At 50.7% G+C, this 22,280-nt stretch overlaps 1 protein-coding gene across 2 annotated transcripts; it reads right to left on the reverse strand.

Moving 5' to 3' along the window:
- Positions 1-2,176: 2,176 nt before the first annotated feature.
- On the reverse strand, positions 2,177-21,447 carry ARHGAP19 (Rho GTPase activating protein 19). Of its 2 annotated transcripts, none has more exons than XM_052677475.1 (12): positions 21,385-21,447; positions 13,997-14,262; positions 10,914-10,994; positions 10,360-10,569; positions 9,584-9,810; positions 9,248-9,334; positions 8,275-8,340; positions 7,377-7,565; positions 6,597-6,695; positions 5,919-6,011; positions 5,364-5,432; positions 2,177-4,897 (listed from the first exon to the last, which is right to left on the reverse strand). In XM_052677475.1, the coding sequence occupies exons 1-12, from the start codon at positions 21,426-21,428 to the stop codon at positions 4,841-4,843; spliced, it is 1,488 nt and encodes a 495-aa protein (XP_052533435.1). In that variant the 5' UTR covers positions 21,429-21,447; the 3' UTR covers positions 2,177-4,840. The 2 variants fall into 2 exon arrangements, with proteins under 2 accessions (XP_052533435.1, XP_052533436.1); XM_052677476.1 differs by lacking the exon at positions 21,385-21,447 and adding an exon at positions 16,651-16,740.
- Positions 21,448-22,280: the final 833 nt, after the last annotated feature.

Consider the following 22,280-nt stretch of genomic DNA (forward strand, 5'->3'; position numbering starts at 1 on the left):
TCACCTGTGAAGACTGCCAGCATTGCCCTGTGTGCATGGCCAGCATCACCCTACAAGCACTGCCAGCTCTGCCCTTGAGACACTGCCAGCACAGCCCTGTGAACACAGCCAGCATCACCCCATAAGCTGTGCCAGCAGCATTCTGCAAGCATATCCCAGTTGACTGCCTGGAGACTTTGCCACTGGGATGGAGCAAAGGGACGAGCACTCAAACTCTGCCCTTGGATCCCTCAAGGAGATGTGAGAGACGCTGAAGCTCTGCTCCATGAGCAAAGCATTCACACCAAGCAGCCCAGCACACATGAGAGCTGCTGTTCCCAGCAGGGCTGGACACGCCGGCTGTCTGGGAGCGCCGCGGCACAGCGCAGGCTGCTTCGAACGAACCACACACACTGAGGTGCTTGTCAGGCACCTCACACGTGGAAGCACTGTTGGTAGTGCAGTGTGGGGCCGGGGGCTCCGAGTCCCAAATGCAGCAATCGATCCACATCTGTACACACAGAACCTTCCCCAGTCACTCTGCCTGGAGCCATTCATTACCCTCCTCAAGGAAAACGCATCGGAGGGATAATTTACTGTTTAATAGACTAACTGACCCTGAGCCGTGCTGGACTGCACCCAGGAGCCGTTCCAGCAGAGATGCCTCCAGCACCTCCCAGTATGAGCACAGGGTCAGCATGGGACCCAGCATCCAGATCTCAGTGACCACGCACTTGCACAATTTATGAGCTCCAGCACGAAGCCCTCACAGCAGAGATGGGCAAACAGAACTGAACATGGTAATTTATTTACACCATGAAAAAATATTAGTTCGTCTAAGCTGATGAGACTGTGAAGCCCAATAAGAGGTCTGGCTGGTGCCAACATCTATCGCTAGCAGTGTGTGTGTTTTTGTCTACAGCGTTGCCCTAGGCAGTCAGATACAGCAGCAGAATGACAGCTCCTAGGCACACACGATAATTTAAAGGAAAAAATATCCTATTTCATCTCTGAACCAGGGCAGAACAGTTTGGGAAAAAAAAAAAAAATCAAGACAACTTGCAAACATTGATTTAGATTGCAGTGACACTCTGCAGAACTTATTTGCAAGTCTGGGCAGTGCACTTTAAGATAAAAACTGTTTAATGAAACGAAGGAGGAGTGCTGCTTGTTTGCTTTGTAATGTCACTGCTGTGCAGAAGGAGTGACAGGCCAAACCAAACATGCTGTCGGCTGAGATCCCCCCCAGGGCTGTACCCTCTCCCCACGCTTGGGCCCCGCCATACAGCCAAGCATCAGCGTGTGGGTTGTGGTTCCAAAGGCTAAAAACGACTCATTTTTAAAACGATGTAAGCAGACTGAAGCTGTCGCTTTGAATCACAGCTGCCTCGGTGTTAGCAGGGAGGTGATATTTGGATTTGCAGTGTTCAAAATAACTGCTGTGAGTTTTTGCAGCTCTTTGTTCAGCATTTTCAAAGCCAGATGCGTCTCTCCGGACCCCCAAGCCCACTTTCAAGTGCGGAGAAGTCCGTATGCTCTCCCTCTCCGAGCTCAGGGAGCTGTGAGTCCCTCGGCACCCAACCGCAGCCCCAGAGAGAGCTCCCACTTGGAGCAGACCCTGCAGAGACAGCTCTGCTTCCCAACACTGCGCGCCTCTCCTGCTTGATTTTCAATTGCACGGCGAGGATGTTAATGAGTGTCTGAGCCACGGCAGGCAAGCCCAGGGCATTTCAAATGGAAGAACTTCACAGGGAAATAATCTGCATAAAATCTGAGACACCATTATTAAGAAGGAAGTGAAAATGCAGGCAGAAAGCATCCTCCCTCAGCAGCCGAGAAAGGAATGGTTCTAAAGAGAAAAATGTATTCATTTGATCCATTATTTATATAAAGTGCTCTTTGTAAACCTTATTTCCCATCACCCCGGCTGACAGCAGGGGGAAGGCAGGAAAGGAAGAGGCCCAACTTTCCACCTCTGGGGGAGGACAGCCCGCCTGGGCATCCCATGTTGCGCTCGGATCCCGCGTGGGGGCAGGCAGCAGTGCCAGGGGAGGACAGCCGTGGGCAGACGGTGCCTCCGCGCCTCCGGGAGAGCAGAGCTGGGGTTGTGAGCAGACATTTCCCTCCTTTTGAAGGCAGCTGCACCGCTGAGCCCTCCCTGTCCCACTGAAACTGCTTCAGCCACTCAACAAAACCGTTAAAAATAAAAGCATTTAATATGGGGTTTTTGCATGAACACACGGAAAGGCAGCAGTCTGAAACAGTACATACATAGCATATATAAATAAGAACAAAGATTAAAAATGCTTTGGCAATGAGAGGCTCTGGGAACAGTTAGCGGCTGCTCTGGGAGGAAGGAAGCATCCTTGTGAGGCACTGCACAGAGCAGATAAATGAACACATCCAGACGTGACTGTGGAGCGCTGTGAATGTGGGGCTGTGACAACCAAAGAGTCCCAGGGGCTGAGTCCCTGCTGGCTGCCTCCATCCTTAGCATGAGCAGGAGAGCAGCATGGGCTAAAGGCAGGGCACCGACCCCAGGACCTCACTGGGGACTGCACCCGTTCTATCTGCAATGGAAGGCATGCAAGAGATGCAGAAAGTATTTTCCTGGGGCTAAACAAATCTCAGCAGTGCCAGAAGCCAGTTGCTGAGCTATAGCTGTCAGCATAAGGGCTGACACTGCAGAGCAGAGCTACTTTCCTCTTGTCTGTACAGGAGCAGTGTATTTAGCCAGAGGAATGAGAATGCCTTGCAAAGCCAACATCCAAACAGAGATATAGATACGTCTGAGTACACTAGGAGCAAGGAGAGAGAAGGGATGGGATGAACAGAAGCACAGCAGCCCTAAATGCAGGAAGAGCAGAGGCAGCAGGAGCAGAGCCAGCTGCTCACACACTGCCACCCCACCCCGGGCTCTGTTCCAAAGGGAAGCTGATGTTCCCAGGGCTCTGCCAGCAGCACACTGCACTGCAGGAGGCTGCAGAGATGGGGCAGAAGTGCATTCAGCCAAACACACTGCGCCCTTCAGAGAGGAGCACAAAGACATCTTCAGCCTCTGGAGGGATGGATTACAGACACATCCAAACAGCACATACTGTTACCGTAGCAAACAGCCTCTGCCCTTCTTCACAGCATCCTCACCTGCCTGGTCCCTGAAGAACCGGCGCTTTCTTTGCTGTGACAGAGACTTCTAACACCAGGAACTCACAACTCCCATATCTACTGTCTCTCTGCCCCTTACATTTCCTCCACTCTGGGGTCAGACGGGGGACAGGCACTCCCGATAAAGTACCACGAACATCCCCTTGGACATAGCAGCATGAAGCACAGAGCTTTGTAGCTCTTAAAAAAAAATAGCAGTACAAAAACATGAATAACTCCGCTAAGCTGCGCAGGGCACAAAAACCCCATTCTGAGCCAGTCAGACTGAACTCCCTGCTCACATCCCCAGATTCACACCTCCTGCCACCAGTTGTCTCCAAAAGCTGTCAAGGACGGAGCTCTAACTCCTGCCGGCTGCTGGTTCTTAAAGATTAGAAGACAATTATAATTGGATTCCAGAGATTATTTGCTTCGCCAAGAAGGGCTGAGAAGTGTTTAGATGGTTCCTCAACTGATTAAATCTTTATTTCACAGTAGTGACCCTGTGTGTCTCCTACCCCAGAGTGCTTGCAGACAGGTACTTGGCAAGATTGGCTCACTGGAGCACTCCAGCTTAACAAGACAGCTGACAATGGCCAGCTGTGACGGGGGTTTATCCTGTCTCGAGATGGTTTCATCTCATTTCTGCAGCTCAGGGCAAAAAGCTGAACCTGGCTCCAGCCCTTTCTCCCAGTTTAATGATTGATCAGCCAGTTGCCTGATCAGCCAGCCAAATACCTTGAGCCAAAGCCTTTGGGCACCGTTTGCAGCAGATAAAAAATGACTGGAGCCCTCTTGCACCTCTTGTACTGCTGCTATACTGTGCAAGCTGCTACCAGATTCTGCCTGTGTGAGACATGCCAGCATCCGAAGACTGGGCTGCCCTGCTCCAGGACAGCTTTTGCCAGCCTTCTGTCCCCAGATATAAGCTCTGTGCCACTTCGCCTCCCTGGAGGAACACAAAGCAAAGCCTCTCCTTGCTCAACATGCAGAGCCAGCAGCAGCACAGGAATGCAGAAACATGAAGGCAGTGTGCAAGGACTGCCTCCAGCCAAACGTGAAACAAAGTGGTTCAGAAGTGGCTTTCCCCATGCTCTTTGTGAAGTGGTGGCACCCAGACCCTCTCCTGTGCTGTGTACCACTTTGTGCACTCCAGCCCTTCAGGAACAGCAAGGCAAGAAGGACCCCATGGGAAGCAGAGGTCCTAGGAAGCACAGAGGGTCTGGCTCCAAAGGAGGTCAGGAGGTAAGGTTAACTGTTGGGATGCAGGTAAAGGTTGGAGTCCATTGTTCTCACTGCTAACAGAGGGAAGGAAACAAAACAAGCTTATGTTAAAAACTCAGAGCAGAAAGAGTTAAAAAAAAAAAATAACACACAGTCTAACAACATCACAGAATGCTGGGAGTGCAAACATGTCCCTGCAGTACAGAGGGGTCTCTGTGTAAGCAAGCTCTCCAGCTCTTCCCAGAGCCAGCAGGTCAGACATGCTGCACAACAGCTTTTGGTTAGATAGTGGTTTGCCCCATAATGAATGAAATAATATTATTTATATACAGAAAGAAACAAGTCTCTGCAGACTTTGCAGAGGTCCAGTTTCAAGAGTGCTGGCACGTTGGTAAGGGCTACCGTGAGCCTGCAGCGCTGCCTGCTCAGTGCAGCACATTATTCACAGCTTGTGAGGCTGGGCATTCCCCACCCAACGCTGGTGCAAAGCAATTCAGAGGGATGATGAATCCTTGGAAAGCAGGTGGGCTCGCATGCGTCTACAGGATTCCTGCAGCAGAGAATTACAGCAATTGAATGCTTGAGACATAGAACATCATGCAAGTGATGTTATCCTCTCCCCCTGCAAGGACTCCTACTGGAGTCTGCCTGCATGTTTACTTTTTCCAACTATTCACCAAAGCAGAGCAGAAGACAAGAGGCAGTGTGCAGACACTGCCATCCTGACAGGCTGTTAGCACCAGTCCGTGCTGCTAGCTGCCCTCCCACCTCCCATGACAACCAGCCTGCCAGCTCGCAGATAGAGGAGCTGTACATCCCTGCTTGGATGGAAGTCGTCAGGGTCTGGTGCCCAGCATACCATCTGCTTGGCATGGAGCAGACTGCTGCAGCCAGAGGACCATAGCAGCCACAGCCAGAGGCAAAGCCTCATGAGCGTGGCATCACCTCTGTAGGTCTCTTTGTCCTTCAGTGGGCCAGGTTCTTACAGGAAGAACGTGTACATTTGTGTCTCTCACCTCTTTTTGGCCCTCCAATGATTTCAGTTTCCCTTGGGACACGTGAGCTGGAGATCCACATTTCTGTAACTGAACAAGAGAGGGGAATAGGAGCAGAGATAGGGAATTAAGTGGTATCTGCAGCCTTCTCAGTGAGCTACCTGTACCACCAGAGTGCAGCTACAATCCAAACCCACTAGTGGCATGTCCGGCCCAGGGGACAGACCTATGCAGAGGCAGCTGGCTGTGTACGACTTGTGGATGAGGATGTGAGAGGGAATAGGGCACAACTCAGTGCTGCAGAGCAGGAGCACAGATAATGCCAGAAGGAAAACTCTGGAGTGGAGTCCATTGCTGTCACCCAGGCCTTGATGGTGCCTTCATTATCTCTGCACTGTTCTCCCCGGAGCAGTTTCCTAAGGCCTTCTCAGATCATGCAGAAGAAACTTGGAAACTTTGTCTTGAGTGGAGAACAGTGATCAGCCCCCGGGAATCACTCGAATGGGTGCCCAAGTTGCAATCAAACTCCCTTCCCACATGTTCAGCAATGTCAGCAGTGCTGGGAGCAGCTCTTACCAGATGGACATTCTCTTTGCTGACTCGTTTGGGCTCTGGTGTGGTATCTCTGCTCTTCCTCTCCTGTATTATCGGGGTTCCCAAAACCTTCCTCTGCCGCAAGAAGAGAAGCCTGTTTGCTATTGCTTAGAGCACAGAGAGGAAAGGAAATGGAAGGAGCAAGATGCACAGCTGATAAGCAGTTGGATGCTGGGAAAGAAAAGAGGAAGCCAGGCTAGAACAGAGATTGCAAAGCAGAGCCATCTGAAACACCATGCCAACAGGCTAAGCCTGCCTGATTCTGAAGGGTCTGGGAGCTGACACAAGGCCTGGCCAGGAGCCCAGACACAGGTACATGCTGCTGCAGGGCAGCCTACAGTGTGCATACACCTGTGCTGACAGATCAGCTCCATGTCAATCCTCATCTCATCTCAGGAAGCAAATAGGCCCTTCAGAAAGATGCACAGACCCTACAGCCAAGCATTTCAGCAGAGCATTTCATAGACAATTACGCTTTATACTAGCAAGGCTTATTTTCACTGTGCTACCTTTCTGTCCCGAGCAGATCTGTGTTGTTTAGCAGTCAGTACTTTGAACAGTCCATACCTTTGAGGGTTGTATTTAAGACAGGGCAAGGCAAAAGCAGAAAGCAACATCAGAAACTCACAGCAGAGAGCAGGGGTTGGAGGCTGCCCTTACCTTAATGAGGCCGCTGAAGGAGCGTGAGCGAGTGCGTCGTGGTGCTGGGGGTGTGGCTACATCAGAGCTGGGAGTGAGAGCTGAAGGATGCTTATTGAACTAGAAGGAAACAAGAAGGCAGAAGGTTAGCACAGTTTAGTTTACAGTTACACCAGCCCCTTGCTGCTGTATGCTACTCTACTGCTGCCCTCTGGCTAAGTCTCTGGTTGGCTTTTCCACACCCTCAAATGTAGAAGCAGCTCATAGCTGCAGGGGAGAAGGAAGCAGAAGGCTGCATCTCCTACACAGTATTACAGGGAGCTCAGGGTTTATGCAGGATACCAAGTTAGAGGCTAAAGTAGAAAGGAGTCAGGGAAGGAGCTGCAGGCTTATAGCCAGGACAAGTGCTGTCCATGCCACACAACCTCTCTGGAGCAGCAAGTGGGCTGGAATGCTCACCAGACTGAAAAAGACCAGTCTGTCCCAGACCCTGAAGCAAAAGAGGAAGGAACTTCCTGAGGCAGAAAGATCAATAAAGTCATAATCAGGACTGGGAAACTGCCGACTGGCAAATCCCTGGCTCAAAAAACAGCTTAAAGCACAGCTTGGTGCAGCAAGCTTCACTGACAGGCCACCTCCTCCCCTGCCTCCATCCAGTTCTGCCTGTTACAAAGCCCAGAGCCCATGCTCCTCAGCCAGCCAAGAACTAGGGGCAGCTCTCAGGTGGGTCTTGCCTTCAGCCCTGTGCCCAGAACTGTGCTGACAAACACACCCCAAAGAGATCTTTCCTTCCCACACTACCTGCCGGATGAGCTTCTTCTTCTTTGCAGAGTCAGGCATATTGTGTACATGGCGAAAGAGCTCCCTCAGTGCCTCCTCTGTGCGCTGCTGGGTCTCTTCCTGATGGCAGGAGTCCAGACGGCTTCGCTTCTGAGACTTGAGGGGTTGCAGTTCCTTGGAACCAGGAGATGTTAGCAAATCCAGGTCATCCTGGGAAAGCGGAGACAGTAATCGTTTCCCATGCTTTAATCCAAGTGAGCCACCCATCTGAGTCAGGCTGGGAAGTCTCGTGAGCTGCCTCACCCCAGTGAATGCTGTGTTTTCCCTACCCCTCTGCAGCAGCACTGCACCAGCAGGCCCTGTGCCAGCAAGAGGTGACAGCAATTCAAAGGTGACCCCACTGCTTCTTCCCTCCCTTCCTGGATGCCAGCTGCAAAAGCCCTTCCAGGTTTGAGAAGGGTCAGTGAGGCTCCTTGCAATGCATCTGCCTTCTTCTGCAGCTACGAGGCAGAGAGGCATTTGCTAGAGAGAAGCAGACAAATCTTTCCGCAGTGGCAGAAAGAAGCCTTTGTCCCAGCCCCTCTACCAAGCAGCCTGGTCATGGCAGCAGATGTGTCTGTTTGGAAGGCAGGACTCCATGAAAGAGCAGGTGCTGCATGTACTGGGCACAGGGAACGGGTTTGCTGCTAAAGAGGAGCTGGTAGTTTTCCCCATGCTTTTGATTAACAGATGCTTCAACTCTGCCCAATTTCCCTAATGCAGTTGCCTGCACTACCACACCATATGGTTCCCTCAGTCCTGCTCCCTATCAGATCCTCTTTCATGGTTTCATTTGTTTTCAGCTTCTTTCACTCACGAAGGTCCCTTCATAGTACCACGGCCTCTGCCCTTGGAGGGCAGGCACAATTGCTGGCCTTACCTTCGATGTGTGGGCTCTGGATCCCAGGTAATGCAGCCTAGCACACTCTCTGATATAAGGTGGGGCCTGTGATGAGGGACAGAGAAAACATGAATAATATACTTGACCCTGGGCCAAGGGCGGCTGCACCAAGAGCCACTCTTCAACCATGCAAACAAGCCTTTTCCATCAAGAAAATCTGCTGTTTAGGACAGAAAAATACAATGGGACTTCATGTCCTCAGTGGAATCCCTGCTCAGAGTTTCCATTTGATGCATGCAACCAACACTAGGAGAAAACAAAATAAGAGCTAGGTTCCACAGAAGTTATGTCTGAGCAATTCCTCCAGCTCTGAGCTGGCCATTCAGGGGTCTGACAAACAAGGCAGAAAGGGAGCTCTTTTTGCAGAGGGTGGGTGCCTAGAGTGACCTGTAAGGTCCTGGGAAGTCAAGAGATGGCCTGCTGCAGAAACACTTCCTTGAAGAAACCTGTAGATTCTCCTGTCCTACCACAGCATCCTACTCTGAGCTACAGAGGGATATCCAAGACTGCAGACTTTGCCAATAACAGCAATGGCCAGCTGCCACTTGCAGAGTAGATGTATTAAGGATGCAGCTCCTGGCGGCGCTCACCCGGGCCAAGCCCCTCCACTTTCCAGTGCTCGGGGGAAGCCTGGTCACCAACTGCCCCAAGGAAACAGGTTTCCCAGCCAGGAATCAGGTGCTGGGTGTCCAGCAGAGGGTGGTATTACACTGCACCGTGCTTCCGACCTGCGAGGCGCAAAGGCCACCTCCAGGCTGTCTTCCTCCTCCTGGGCTGCTCGCCCAGCAAAGACTTCCTCTCAATAAGGGAACAGCTTCTTGCAGAAATCGTGCTCTCTCACTCCAGAAGAGAGGACCTAGAATATACCCCTGCCACTGGGATCTGTGTGGGTAAAGGGCATTCGGACTCCCACAGAAAGGGCAGGGAGGGCAAGACTCCAATGCGCGGTCACCTTGAAGAGTTTCTGCGAGTGTTTGATCATGAAGGTCACTCCGTTGTTTAGCTTTGTGATATTCTCTTGCAGGTCATTTGCTGTCACCTGGCAAGAGGACACAAAGGCACAGCTGTTGGAAGGGAAGTAGGAATTGCAAATGAAACCTAGAGTGGGCTTGGGGTGAACACAAAGACTGAATCCAGCCACACAGCTCCATATCACCACCAGCCTCCAGCCTCTCAAATAATTGGTTGTATCAGCACAGTCTTCCCATACGATTTCTTCCCCTGCAAGCCTACTGAGGTTTGCTTTCAACCTAGCAATATCCCACCAGCAGATACTGAGGTTACTCACGTTTCTGGGCCATAGGATGTGGGGTGCAAACATGAGGGCGAGATTGTGGGCAGACATCTTGTTCTTGTCCTGCTTCTTGGCAGTCTGGTAGAGCAAATCCAGCAGCAGTTTGAGCAGGCTGCGGTTGGGCGCAGGGAGGATCAGGAAGAGCAGCTGGAGGGCTTCAATTTGGCGCTCTTTGTCTGGAGTGCTGGTCTTATTCCCCTTCTCATCAAACAGCATCAAGTCTGCCAAATCACAAGGCTGAATGTGAAGGACACGCACTGCCTCTCTGACAGCAGGCCTATTGCAGCCTCCTCCCTCCTCCAAAGCCCTGCATAGCCCCTGACCCTCCATCTCCTTCCCCCAAGCCTCCCCACCTGATGTGTTAAGCTGTAGTACTTCTCCTATACAACAACGCAGTTGCTAAGTGTTTTGATGGATTGAAGGCAAGGTAAGTTAGTTCAGTAATGGTCTTTAAAAACATATAAGCCATTGCCTAGCTTAGGAGAGCCCATGGTTAAAACAGATGTAGCCCCAGGTTACCAACGCAGACTCCTCTCTTGTGCTGGAGAGAGAAACTGGGCCAGGCAGAGCTGGCCCAATTCCGTAGCTTGTTCAGCACCAGTCTTTCCACCATTAGGAGGAAATGGCAGGAAGACTCCTCCTTACCATGCATTTAGGGTTTGTACTTTAGGATCTCCCACAGCCTAGTGCGCAGGTCTAAAGCATTACCAGCTTTGTAGGAGGCTGGCTCCATTCCCTCTGTTCATCGCTGCCTCCTGTTACTTACACACCTGCAATTTTGAGGTGGGCGTGGAAGTGCTTGTGTGTCAGCAGGGGCTCTGGTAATTCTCCCAGGAACATCTTAAGCAAGGTAGCCACATCATTGGAATGAAACTCCCCAGAGTCCAGGTCAATATCTGTACCGCTGTTCAGAGCATCCTTTAGAATCTGTTGCCTGATGCTGTTGCCTGGCACCCGAAACAAACCTTCTGCTCGTAGATCTGTTCAATGGAGGGGAGACAGAAAAAAAAAGGCCACCAATTATTCAGAGGCTGATTCCCATTTTCTTACTAAAGCAGTACTCTTTGCAGAGCTTGACAGCAAGCCTCACTGAGCTGCATTCAAAGCCATGACTTCAAGTTGACTCCCATAAGCAAACAGAGTATGTGCACAGGGGAAAGAGACCAACTCATGGAACAGGCAATCCTGGGGAACAGTCACCTAGTTCTGACCCCAAATCCTGCTGATGGATAACTCTGCTTTCCCCCCTGCCTGCACCGCAGAGATCTGGGGCAGGCCACACAGATAACCCTTGGAATAGGATGAAAAAGATAGAAACACTTACTTTTGTGCAGATACTCAATTAACTGGGAGACCTGTGCGATGCCTTCTTCTGTCAGTGGGGAGCCAAACACCACTCCTTTCTCTGCAGAACAAAAGATAACGTGTTCAAGCAGCTCAGAGCACAACAGTCACAGAGAGACACGTCCCCTCCAAGCAGCATCTCAGAATGCAAAAACAGTGCCCCAAAATACTATGAGCGGAGGTCACAGGGACCCCTCACACACACACGCAGGTATTATCTCACAAGCACTCCCCAATAAGTCACTTCCTCTCACCATGCTGTACTTACAAGGGCTTCATCATCCTGATTCTTACCTCAGCTTAATTAGTTTTTATCAGCTAAGGCAAACATTCTCTAGCTCCTGAAAAGAAACAACACCAGAACAGATGCTTCAGTTTTAAAGGGCATATCATCTGTAAGTCTGAACTCTATGGGAATAGCAGAGTGGGAAAGATAGATGCAACAGCCTGGACTGCTACAACTGCACACCTGAGAAGAAATGCCCAAGTTAATTCTCACTGTGGACTGACATGGAGCAGAGCAGGAGGAGGCATAGCTGCCAGATTACAGGAGAGGGAACACGTGCTAGTAGAAGAGAAGGCACGATACCAAGTGAGAAAAGCAATGCATCAGTTGGTCTCACAAAAGTTATCTCCCCCCACAAGCTTTGTCTCATGTCTTTTTTCCCCGCTGTGACTTTACTAGCGTTTGGTCTTCTGCATTACAGATCTTACTGTTCTGTGGTGTTGATGTTCACAGCATGTGGGGAAGATCTGGCTAACACTGTGCACTTCTCTAGCAGCCTTCCTGCACAACTAAATTTATTCCGCCTGAAGAATGTTTCACTTTCTTCCTGGACTTCAGAAATGGCAAGCCACCAGGAAATCCAGCCTCCTGTTAAATCAAGAACTTTCTGACCTCCCTCTGATAAGGCATACGCTTCAGCCTTGCAGGAGAAAGGAGGACAATGTGACCTCTTGATCCGCACGCAAGATTTGAAAGGCCTGAGAGCAAAGGGAGAGAGTGATTGGCAAAAGATTCTTGTCCTTGAAGAAAAACTAAACTCATTAGACATTCAACAGATAGAATCAGTAGTGGCCAGGAAAATAAGAGGAAAATACATCATCTTGAGACATGCCTGACAGATTCGATTTACTTTTGAAGTCAGAAGCTGATATCTGAATGAGAATTTGATTCTCAAAGAAACTTGAAAGAAGTGTTTGGAGAATGGATGCTGAGTTACAAAGGCTTAGATGTTGTGGTGCAATGACTTCTGAAACTAAGCAGCAGCATGAGATTGAGTTGCCCGATGCCCACAGAAGCTGCAGTATTTGCAGTTTGATCAGCTCAGAGTAGTATGGTTCTTGGCCTCTGGCTTTGAAGAAATAAAACCTGTTTGTTCTAGCTGGTCTATAACATGAAGAAAAACAAATGATGGCTCAAAGACGAAACAGACAATACTTGAAATTGATTTTCTCTGTAAGCACAAACTCCCTTTTTCCTCTGAGTTTGGCCAAGGAGTTTACAGACAGTGCCTGTCAATGCAGGGAGACACTGCCATTGCAGCCTGGGAGCAGAGCCAGCAGACTTGGAAACATCTGCTAACTGTAGCTGCAGTGAGACACACGGCCATGGAAACACTGAATGCGGGAAGGAGCGGAGCTGGAAGGGAGGCGTCGGGTCTGAAAGTAGGTAACAGCAGTGCTCCAGCAGAGTATGGATCTGTTAAAGGAAAAAGAGCTGGAGAAGATTCTCAAACCCCCGCTAGAAGGTTTTGACAAGAACAGGGAAGTTTCCATACGCGATGAGAAAAATGTTTAAAATCAGATACTCGCTTGCTCCTGTTTGCCAAATAATGAGTGCCGAAATGTAAGGTGTCCTGCTGCTCTCCTGGAGCAGAGGCGGGAGCAGCACAGGCATGAGCGCGGTGTAACTGCTGTCTGGGGGCAGTGTGAAGAGCTGCTATTATGGAGCAGCAGGGTAAATCACAGCAATGGGCTAATTCTCAATTAAGGATCTGAAGTACTTGATTTGCAGTACTTGATTTTCACCTGCAGTGCAGTCCAGCCCAGAGAGATCACATCTGCTGGCTTTGCCACTGGAACCAGAAACAGAGGGCAGGATTCAGCACCGGAAAAATCAGCCTGAGCAGCGTCCTTATAAAGCAAGGTGAAAGCTTTCATTACCTTTGTATTAAGATTGAAGACAGAAAGAAGCCGTACTCAGGCATACTGATATCTGCCTTCTCAGAGATGCTCCCAAGAGCAGAATTGCTCAACGGAATTAGAAGTGTTCAGCTCCAGGCTGCCAGCATTTGGAGGCAGCTACCCACAGCTTCCCTGCCAGCAGACAGCTGGTCTAGCTAGTAAACCATGGCAGACAGAAGGATGCGAGAGGTGCCCAGATGGAGGTAGTTTGTCTAGATGAGAGACAGCGTTTCACTGAACTTCTAATGGAGAATCAGTATCCCCTCGAGTGTGGGCAGAGGTGGGAAAAGGCACATAGAACACCTGTCAAGATGTAACAAAATGGAATGGTACTGTGAGCCAGCAAAGAGGAGAGGATCTGAACACATCTGTGCAAAAAAGCAAAGCTCAGACTTCTGAGGAGCAGGCAGAGACCACTGCTTCATAACTCCAGAAGAAAGCTCCAGCTGAGTGCTTGCCTCGGAATACATGATTTCCCCAGGCTGAACCTGATCTCAAGTAGTGAATCTGCAGAGCTTTGTCACTGGGACCAGGACATGGATCAGAGCTGTGCTGATGTTTGGATGTGAGACACCTACCTGTCTGTGCAGCTCACAGATCTGTATGACAAGGCCTTCAGGATAGCTGATGCAGAAACTGGAGGAGAAAGTGGGCACTGAGTGAAGTCAGTGGCCTGTAAAACCTGGGAATTACTGTCTGGGTTACTACTGACTTCTTCACAGAGCCTGATGTTTGCAGTCTTTACTATACTCCATCACTAGAGAAGAAATCTAACAAGCTAAGGAAAACAGAGCATGAACTACCATGGACAAAATCAAGCATGGTGCATGCAAAGACAAGGGCAACTTGGCATGTATTTTAAGAACCCATGCTCACCCTTGCGTTTCAAAGACATCAAGGAACGAAAAAACCCAGAGGCTGTGCTGTTTGCTCCAGGCAGCTTCGGGTCCTCCTCTCCCATGAGCTGGGCCAGCTCAGCCCCAGGCAGGTCGATGAGCCTGGTGATGTTGCTGACAACCAGCTCCGTGAACACCTCGGGTTTTTCATGGCGCAGCTTTTCCACAAAGAAGTCGGGATTGAAGATAATGGGCTGACTGCGAAGGGAGGACTCATTGCAGATGACAAGATTGCAGATGGCATCACTGGAAAAAAAGGAGAGAGAGAAAATAAAGTACCTTCTCATTGCTTTTTTACAGCCAGCTGGTGCCCCAAAGAAGACATCTGCTGACACAGGAGCCTCCAGTCTACGCAGACAGCACTGTTGGCCTTTGGTGGGCGCTCAGCACAGCACAGACACGTTTACCTTTGGAGCAAAAACATTTCTGGCCTGTTTACACAACACAGCCCAAATGACTCGCACACTCCAGAGTGCGATGGTAAAATATGCAACACTTGACAACACCCAGCTAAAGAAACTGTCACTGCATCCACATTGTCCTCACTCAGGCAGCTACGACATCCAATATTTTACAGTAACTTACCACTCTGAGTCATAAATAAGTTTGGCCCTGTCTCCTTTCCTCCTGAGAAATTCACTCCTAGTGGCCTGAAATTTTAAATACCAATCAAAATATTTTCATGGACAGCTGGTACTCATCAGTTCTCATCACTGTTCCATCATCAAGCTGCCAGCTCTTTGGTTACTGCTCTCTGCCACCTACAGTAACTGCCCACCTCTGAATCTGGAGTGAGTGTGAACCTATCAGGATAAGCACAAGCCGCTCAAAATCAGTCCTTGAGGAACTCTTAGCAGCCTTCCTTCTGGTACATCTCTTTTTGGCTCCTCTAGGTCTTGTCTCTTCTTCAGGCTGTCTTTCATCTGACCTCCCAGTTCTCTACTGACACTGACTTTTTGCAGTTGGATAGCTTTTCACGTGGCATGAAAGCCACGTGGGAAAAAGATGCATGTGGGACACAGCTCTAGTGAAGGTTATAGATAACATACATAGCCCTAGCACAGATTAGATAAATTACAGTTATCAAAGAGATCACAGTTTAATCAGCACTCTTAATCATGTTCATAATAAAGCTTATCCCAATTTCCATCTACCTCTAGGTCTTTCATTACTGTCTTCCCACTTGTATCTCAAAGACTCACACATTCTGAAGTCAGGCCCACAGGCCAGGGCCCCTCTTTTACCTAAAACAGAGAATTAGTGTCATTAATCTCCAGTCACAAGCCATTGCAATGTCATACTTTGCTGTAGAGCACGAGTCCGACCATGCCAGTTGGTGTGCCAGCTCTTCCATGGCTCTGGGCGGAGGCTGCCTACCCACCCAGCTCACACACACTGACTGCTTTCACTGCGTGACATTTTCCAGTCTTTTAATCATTCTTGAGCTCCCGTACAACACTTTCCTCTGTTTCAATATTCCCCCTCAGCTGTGAGCTCCCGTTGAACGTTTTCCAACAGCTGCTGCTAAGCACACAGGTAACAGGAATGATGAGTGCATACAGAGGGGATCACAACAGTCCTGGAGGTTCCTGCTGCAAAGCACGCGGCCCCAAAGACCAGAGCCTCCTGAACAGAGCCCATCGCACTGTGTTCTGACCGCAGCTGGGCTCACTGCTCTGCACAAGCCTCCACAAGGGAAGGCACTTGCAGCCCTCTGGCCCTAAGAGTTATCCACGTGGCTGCTGTATGGCTGAGACCTGGAAGACCGTCTCGATGCAATTTCCAGGGAGAGATCAGAGCAGGAGGAAGGCTGGGAAGGCTGCACAGGGAGCGGGGTGCTCGCTGCAGCCGCAGGGAACCAAGCATTCAGCAACACTTGCACCGTGAGAACCCCTACAAAGCCCTGCCTCATTGCACTGCTCCCTGTGGATGTCAGGCTCCTTCAAGGGGATGCAAGGAGGAAGATCTGCGAGGCAGACGTAGGGCAATCTGCCAGGCCAGCGAAAATTTCAGAAAGCTCTTAAAGGTTCCCAGCTGCGTTGCTCAGTGGCCTGGAGAGCATGCTGCTGCCTTCTAATGGGGGCCATATTTTCCCAAGTACCTCCCAGTATGTTTTTTGGTAGTTTGCTATCTGTCACAAATCAAGAGTGAGATGCAACGATTCAATATCTGCTGCCAAAAAGCAACTACCCATCGACCTGATCACATTCGCATTTCATCACGCAGGGCTGCAATGCGTGAGCAAGTGCCAGCTCTGCCCATAATGCGGAGCAAGCCCTTTGCCTGAAACCCATGACAACTCATTCTGTGGCAATACAGATCCTGAGAAGGGTTAATAGTGAGTGTATGGGCCCAGTGACCCTGCCTGCAATGATCCGTGCGCTGTTATTCACTCACTAGCAGTTTTGTTTCCCCACAGAGAAGATATGCAAATACTTTGCAGCAGTTACATCAAGCATCACAGATTATCTGCTCTCTCTGACAATCAGATATCTAGATTCAGAGAAAGGAAATTAAACAATTTTGTCAGCTAGAACTGACTGACGTGAGTCTGCCGCACAGACGGTGTTAGAGCTGCATCAAGTTCAACAACATTTAATGCAAAAATAAATAGAAAAAAATTAAATTTCTTACATGAGTGCTGAGAGCTTTTGGAGAGGCATTAGGAAGCAGAGACAGGGGAAAGAACTTGCTCCTTGTTTCCAGCAACAAAAGAAACCTGCCTGTCCCAGCACAGCCTATGCAAATCCCACGCATGCTACGAGACACAAGGGCGCATTATTGGGGCTGAAAGGCCCCCTTGGCACACACTGGGCATCAGCCTTCACACAGAGACAAAACAGAAAAGAAAAGCTGGACAAATTGATTCATGTCTCTTGCCAAAGGCTGCGTAGCTGGAGTTTAACGGCAAATAACTCCTACATAGAAACCGGGGTTTTGAATTAGGAGTAGCGTGGTATTAAGTGCTCTCCACCTGTATCTAAGAGGAACCCACAAAACAGCCCCAAATCTACCCTGCGTTTGCCATGAGGAAAGCCATGCAAACGCATTCCCAACAGCACCCAAGCACAACCGATGTCACCGTGCCGGTGGGACAGCCACCGAGTCCCCGCGCCATGCAGCCCAGGAGCTGTGCTCGACTCCAGGAGCTGGAAGGGCACTGCTCACTGCCACGGCTGCTGTGCCTCCGCTCCAGGCTCCCCATTCCATGTCCCTCCAGACCCCAGCAGCTGGAAGCAGCCCTGCGCGCTCTGATAGCGGCACGGCCCTTCAACGAGCCGCTCAGCTCCGAGGTCACTTTATGAGCAGCCCTTCCCAGTGCTGGAAATTTGCCTTTGTATCGTTATTGCTAATCAAAATGGAAATGGGAGGCTAACCCCTATTTCTGAGCAAAGAGAAAGCCCCCACTGGCTTCACACACAATAGCCCTGCCAATCCCCACTGCTGCACACGCTATAACCTTCAGAAAAAGCCATGTGCCCCATCTGCCGCTTTCCTGTTAAAAAAGGAAGATGGATTACTTTGCCTACACCCACTTTATGTAGCAGCAGCAAAGGGGAGACAAACATTTTGTTAGTTTATTGCTGTTTTTTTCCTTACTTGCAATTAGAAGTCATATTCTTATACACTGCGATCTCAGATTGCTTTATGACACATCAAAAGACAATACAATAAAGGACCGAATGGCTTCTTCTCTGATCCCATGAATAAAGTCAAATCCCGATGAATAATAAAACCTTGTACTAATAGGGTTGTGATTAAGACAGCAGATTAAAAAAAAATCGGCCCTATATTGTGCTGAGCTTCGTGCCATTCTGGTATCTTTCAGGAGCAAAGCCTGTGATCCCAGCCAAGCCACAAAGAAAGCTGTCTGTCACACACAGCGTTCTTGCTTCAGGCATGACAGCCCCATCATTTCATGGGGAGTGGATGGTGCAGGAGGTCAAAATCATGATGGATCAATTAATCCCTAAGGTAACTAGATCCAAACGGGGGAAATGCCTTGGAAGCGAGGACAAAAGTGAGATTTTAACCGGCACAACCTGGTGACTGCACCTGGGGCGCGAGCAGGAAATCAGCGCACGTGGAAGCAAGTCGTGTTCTGATGAGGGAGACCTGCCTGCTTCAGAACAATTCAAATACCTGTAGTAGGTGCAAGTCCATACACGCAAAGGAAGAAGCAGATTCCAGCATCATGAAATAGAGCATAAGGAGAACACAAATAAGCCGAGAAAGAAGGATGAGGCACCTCTGGGGCAAGAAACGAGCTGTGTTTTTGTTGCTGGGAAAGTGGAAGAGCTGGAAGCTGCAGATTTCAGGGCAGCCCAATGCACCTCATTCAGCGGGCAGAATGCAGCCCAACATCACTTTGTGCACTTGGGATGCTGTCGCAGGAAAGCTCATGCCTCAGCCACACTGCAGCAGGCGAGTCTTACCAGGCAGGAGAAAAAGGATTAAAGAGCTTTTGAAAATAAGGCAGATAATGGAAGAAAATCTCCCCGTATAATAACAAAAATCTTTCGACTGAGGAACAGCCAGGCAAGCAGCGAGCACTGAGCACAGAGCGATAAGCAGACACTGCTGGGGAACACAAAACACAGGGATTCTGTGCCTGGCTAAGCACAAAGGAAGATGGGATGGATGCGCCCAGGCTCGCATTTCCCTGGGGAGAGAGAAGGAGCATCGTCCCTGTGCTGTGCCAGAGCAAGGAATCAATTAATGAGGGCGTCTGAAGGCAGTATCCCAGAGCCAGATAGGAGCCATCCCATATTTTGCTAAGAGATGAAAGGACCAGAGCGGAATGATGTGAAATCATTTTAAGTACAAAAAGACTAGAAGACGAATTATTTCCTAGATAAAAAATAAAATAAAATTAAAAGAACTCTAGTGGGAATGGGCTGCGGAGACACGAGAAGTGACTTCACTGCTAAGGTTGCTTTGAGGACTGTACTTGGGACCGACATTCTTGTAAGACAGCATCACAAAGATCACATTCAGCCCTCAGATTTAGCACAGTAACTCCCTATAGGGTGACTGATTTGCCTCTGAAAAATGTCAAGAAAAACACGCAGCGAATTTGCCGAGGGTTACACTCATGAGGTCTTTAAGGGCAAAGAGAGTCCTTTTGTGATGAGCGCACAGCGCATAGCACAGTGAGTGCCAAGCCTTGACCACTGTTTCTAGGCTTCATCCTAGTGAGCCGTAATAAAAACTGCCTTTTTTAATTGTTGCTTTGCTTTCTTCACAGCTAAACAGATGACATGCAGTGATTCAGCCTTTTGGCTATGGGAATCAGATAATAATATACAATTTAAACAGCAGGGAACTGGGGAACAAAGCTGCTATTATGTGATAGCAGCCTGTGCTGGACAACCTGGAACTAATGCAGCAATCGGCCATCTTTTGGGCATTGGATAAACTGGATATCCAAATTCCTGCTACCATCTATGAATTCAAATTCTGTCTCTGCAAAAGACCTGAACAGACCTCAGCCATATCAGCTGCACATGTGTAATGCAAACCTGGAGACACACCTATCCAGAATGATAAAGGGCTGCAAGAGGGGGAAAGCGGGCTTGGAACAAACTGAAAATGGAAAACATTACTGATGGCAAACCAGACTGCTTGCGAGGCAGCTTGAAACATTGAGAATTTTGCATTTCAATGTGAAATGTTCCAACTTAGAACGCAGAGAATTCTTCTATGGTGTTCTTCATAAAATCCACTGGAATGCTGTAAAGTCAACAAAGCCACACTTCAATCAGCCTGCAGCACATCACAGCACCCAGACACCTTCTGGTGCTAAGGGAGGAGGACTGAAAGGCACCTTGGGGCTGCAGACTCAATGCAGAGCTGCTCACAAAGCCACATCCTATGTCAGCACTGCTTTTCGGGCCGATTCTGCAGCATGGGATACATCCAGATCCTGTCTTACGCTCCCTAAGCTCTCAGGAACACAGCTACTGCCAGAAACCCAGTACTTCTGCATTAAGGATTTGCAGGTTCATACATCTGCCTTAACACAATCTAAATAAATAATGCCATTACAATTTTCATGACTTTCAGTGCAACACAAAGTTGGTAAATATATTTATTTTAATGTAAACCTTTATACAAAGCAGCTGTAAAGGAGCTGCCTTAGATCCAATTGTAATTTCACAGAAACCAGCACCAAAATGGAACCTTTTAGATGGCAGCAGCTGCCTCTCCTCATTACTGCTCTATTCACTTTTATCACTGTGGCATTGGAAACCTCAGTCACAGCTGGGGACTCCGCTGTGCTCCGTGCTGTACAAACACAGAACAAAGGCAATCCCCTGCCTTCAGAGGGCTGCGAGCTGACGCCGAAATGAATGCTGGAGGGACAGAAAAGAGGAGGAATCCCAAGAGGAGAGGCAGCGCTATCTGTCAGCGTGACTGATAGAACTGAACTTGCCAGCTTTTCTGGAGACACTATTAAAAAGGAGGGCGAGGAAGGACAGGGAAAATAATCAGGACACACTGCAGACAGAGAACGAGAGAAAATGCAGCTCGCGTGCAAGGGTGGTGCGGGGCTGTGCACAGGGAGCGGGGCTGGGAGCCCCTGTGCAGCGGGACCGGGACGGCTGCTTCCCAGCAGCCACAACACGCTGTGTGACAAGCTGCCCCATCCCTGCCGGTATTCAGGGTTGGATGCGGCCCGGACCCAGCGGTTGTAGCGGTCAGCACCCCTGCCTGCAGCAGAGGGTTGGAACCGGATGACCTTTGATGTCCCTTCCAACGCAACCGTTCTGCGATTCTATGACTGTTCCGTTTTATTTTGACCGAGCGGAGCCGCTCGCTGCGCACGCCGCGTACCGCAGCCGCGGGTTATCCGCGAGATCCCGCGGCAGCGTGGGCAGGAGGGCACAGGGAGGCGCCCAGTGGCACCGAGGGCTCCGGGCGAGCAGGACATCGCAGCACCCAGTGGTGGGGGGCTGCGGGGAGGAGCCGGGCAGGGAGGGACGGCCCGAGGCAGCGGCTCCGAACCACAGCTCCGCACCGGGCTCTGGGCGTTGGAGCGTTACCGGCCGAGAGCGAACGCGCCGAGTTCCGCCGAGCCAGCCGGCGGGCGGTTCTGGGAACAGCTTATCGTATGCTGCGCGACCGGCAGCTGTGGGAAAAGAGCTTGCGAAGAAGCCGGTTGCAATTACAGCTGCTTCTCTTTCGGAACCGAGCGCTGCGGCACACCGCGCCGAGGGCGGCCCGCAATGCGGCACTGCGGGCCAGGCTGCGCTTCCCGTCGCCGCTCGGCGCCGCTCAGGCCCGGGCACACCGACCCCCGGCTCCACGCCTCTGCCGCACCATGCGAGAACGCGCCCCGCATCCCGGGCGGCGCCCCGCTCCTACCTGCCGCCCCGCCGAGCACCGACCGCCGGCGCTCCCGCCGCCATCTCATACCTGCCGCCCCGCCTCCCCATTGGCCCGACGCGCCACCCCGCGGTCCCGCCCCTCCCGGCTTGCCCGTCACTATTGGCTGGAGGCGCTACCGCCTCGCTACCATTGGTCGGTTCGAACGGACAACGGGCGATCCGCGCGTAGCGAAACAGACGCACGCCCCCTGCGCGCGATGCACGATGGGAGTTGTAGGCGGGAGCGGCCGCTCTGAGCCTCGGGTCAGCGGCAGGGACTGCGGGCTCCTCGCGGCTCCGGGCACGAGTTCGGAAAGAAGGGCACTGAGGCGGACGCTCTCCTTCGTGCGTGGAGGCTTCCGCCTTGCCCTCGGTCCCAGCGCCCCTGAAAGCTTTCTAGACGGGGGGCGCTCTTGCACCCATCGCTCAGGAAACGACCAAGGAGAGAAGACTTTATAGACACAGTAAGCAGAAGTGTAGATCAGAATGCCGAGGAGGCTGGAAATTAATCTGGCAGTTTTTGTAATTGACTACATTTCGGCTGAAGCGGTCCCTTGGCATCCTAAGCCCCCGCACCTAATCATCTCCCTGCCAATCATCGCACGCGAGCACCGAAGTTCTGCTACCGCCCCCACGAGGGGCTTTCCCAGCCCGGCACCTCGCCGTGTGCCTTCACCCGCAGCCCCGCCGGCTGCTCCACACCACTGAGGAGCCCCAGAGGCGCTGCGGAGCGCTCAGAGGCGATGCTGAACACTGAAAACAAAGCCTCTCTCCAGTACCTGCGCTTCTCTGCAGGTAACTGCAAAATAGCTGCGGCTGGCATCTGCGGGAGGTGGGACTCGCATCACCCCTTACCCTGCCCCACAGCAGGGCTCTGTGGGACCCAGAAACAGA

This window comes from Tympanuchus pallidicinctus, unplaced genomic scaffold, assembly GCF_026119805.1.
Source record: "Tympanuchus pallidicinctus isolate F22 unplaced genomic scaffold, pur_lepc_1.0 scaffold16, whole genome shotgun sequence".
NCBI classification, from domain to species: domain Eukaryota; kingdom Metazoa; phylum Chordata; class Aves; order Galliformes; family Phasianidae; genus Tympanuchus; species Tympanuchus pallidicinctus.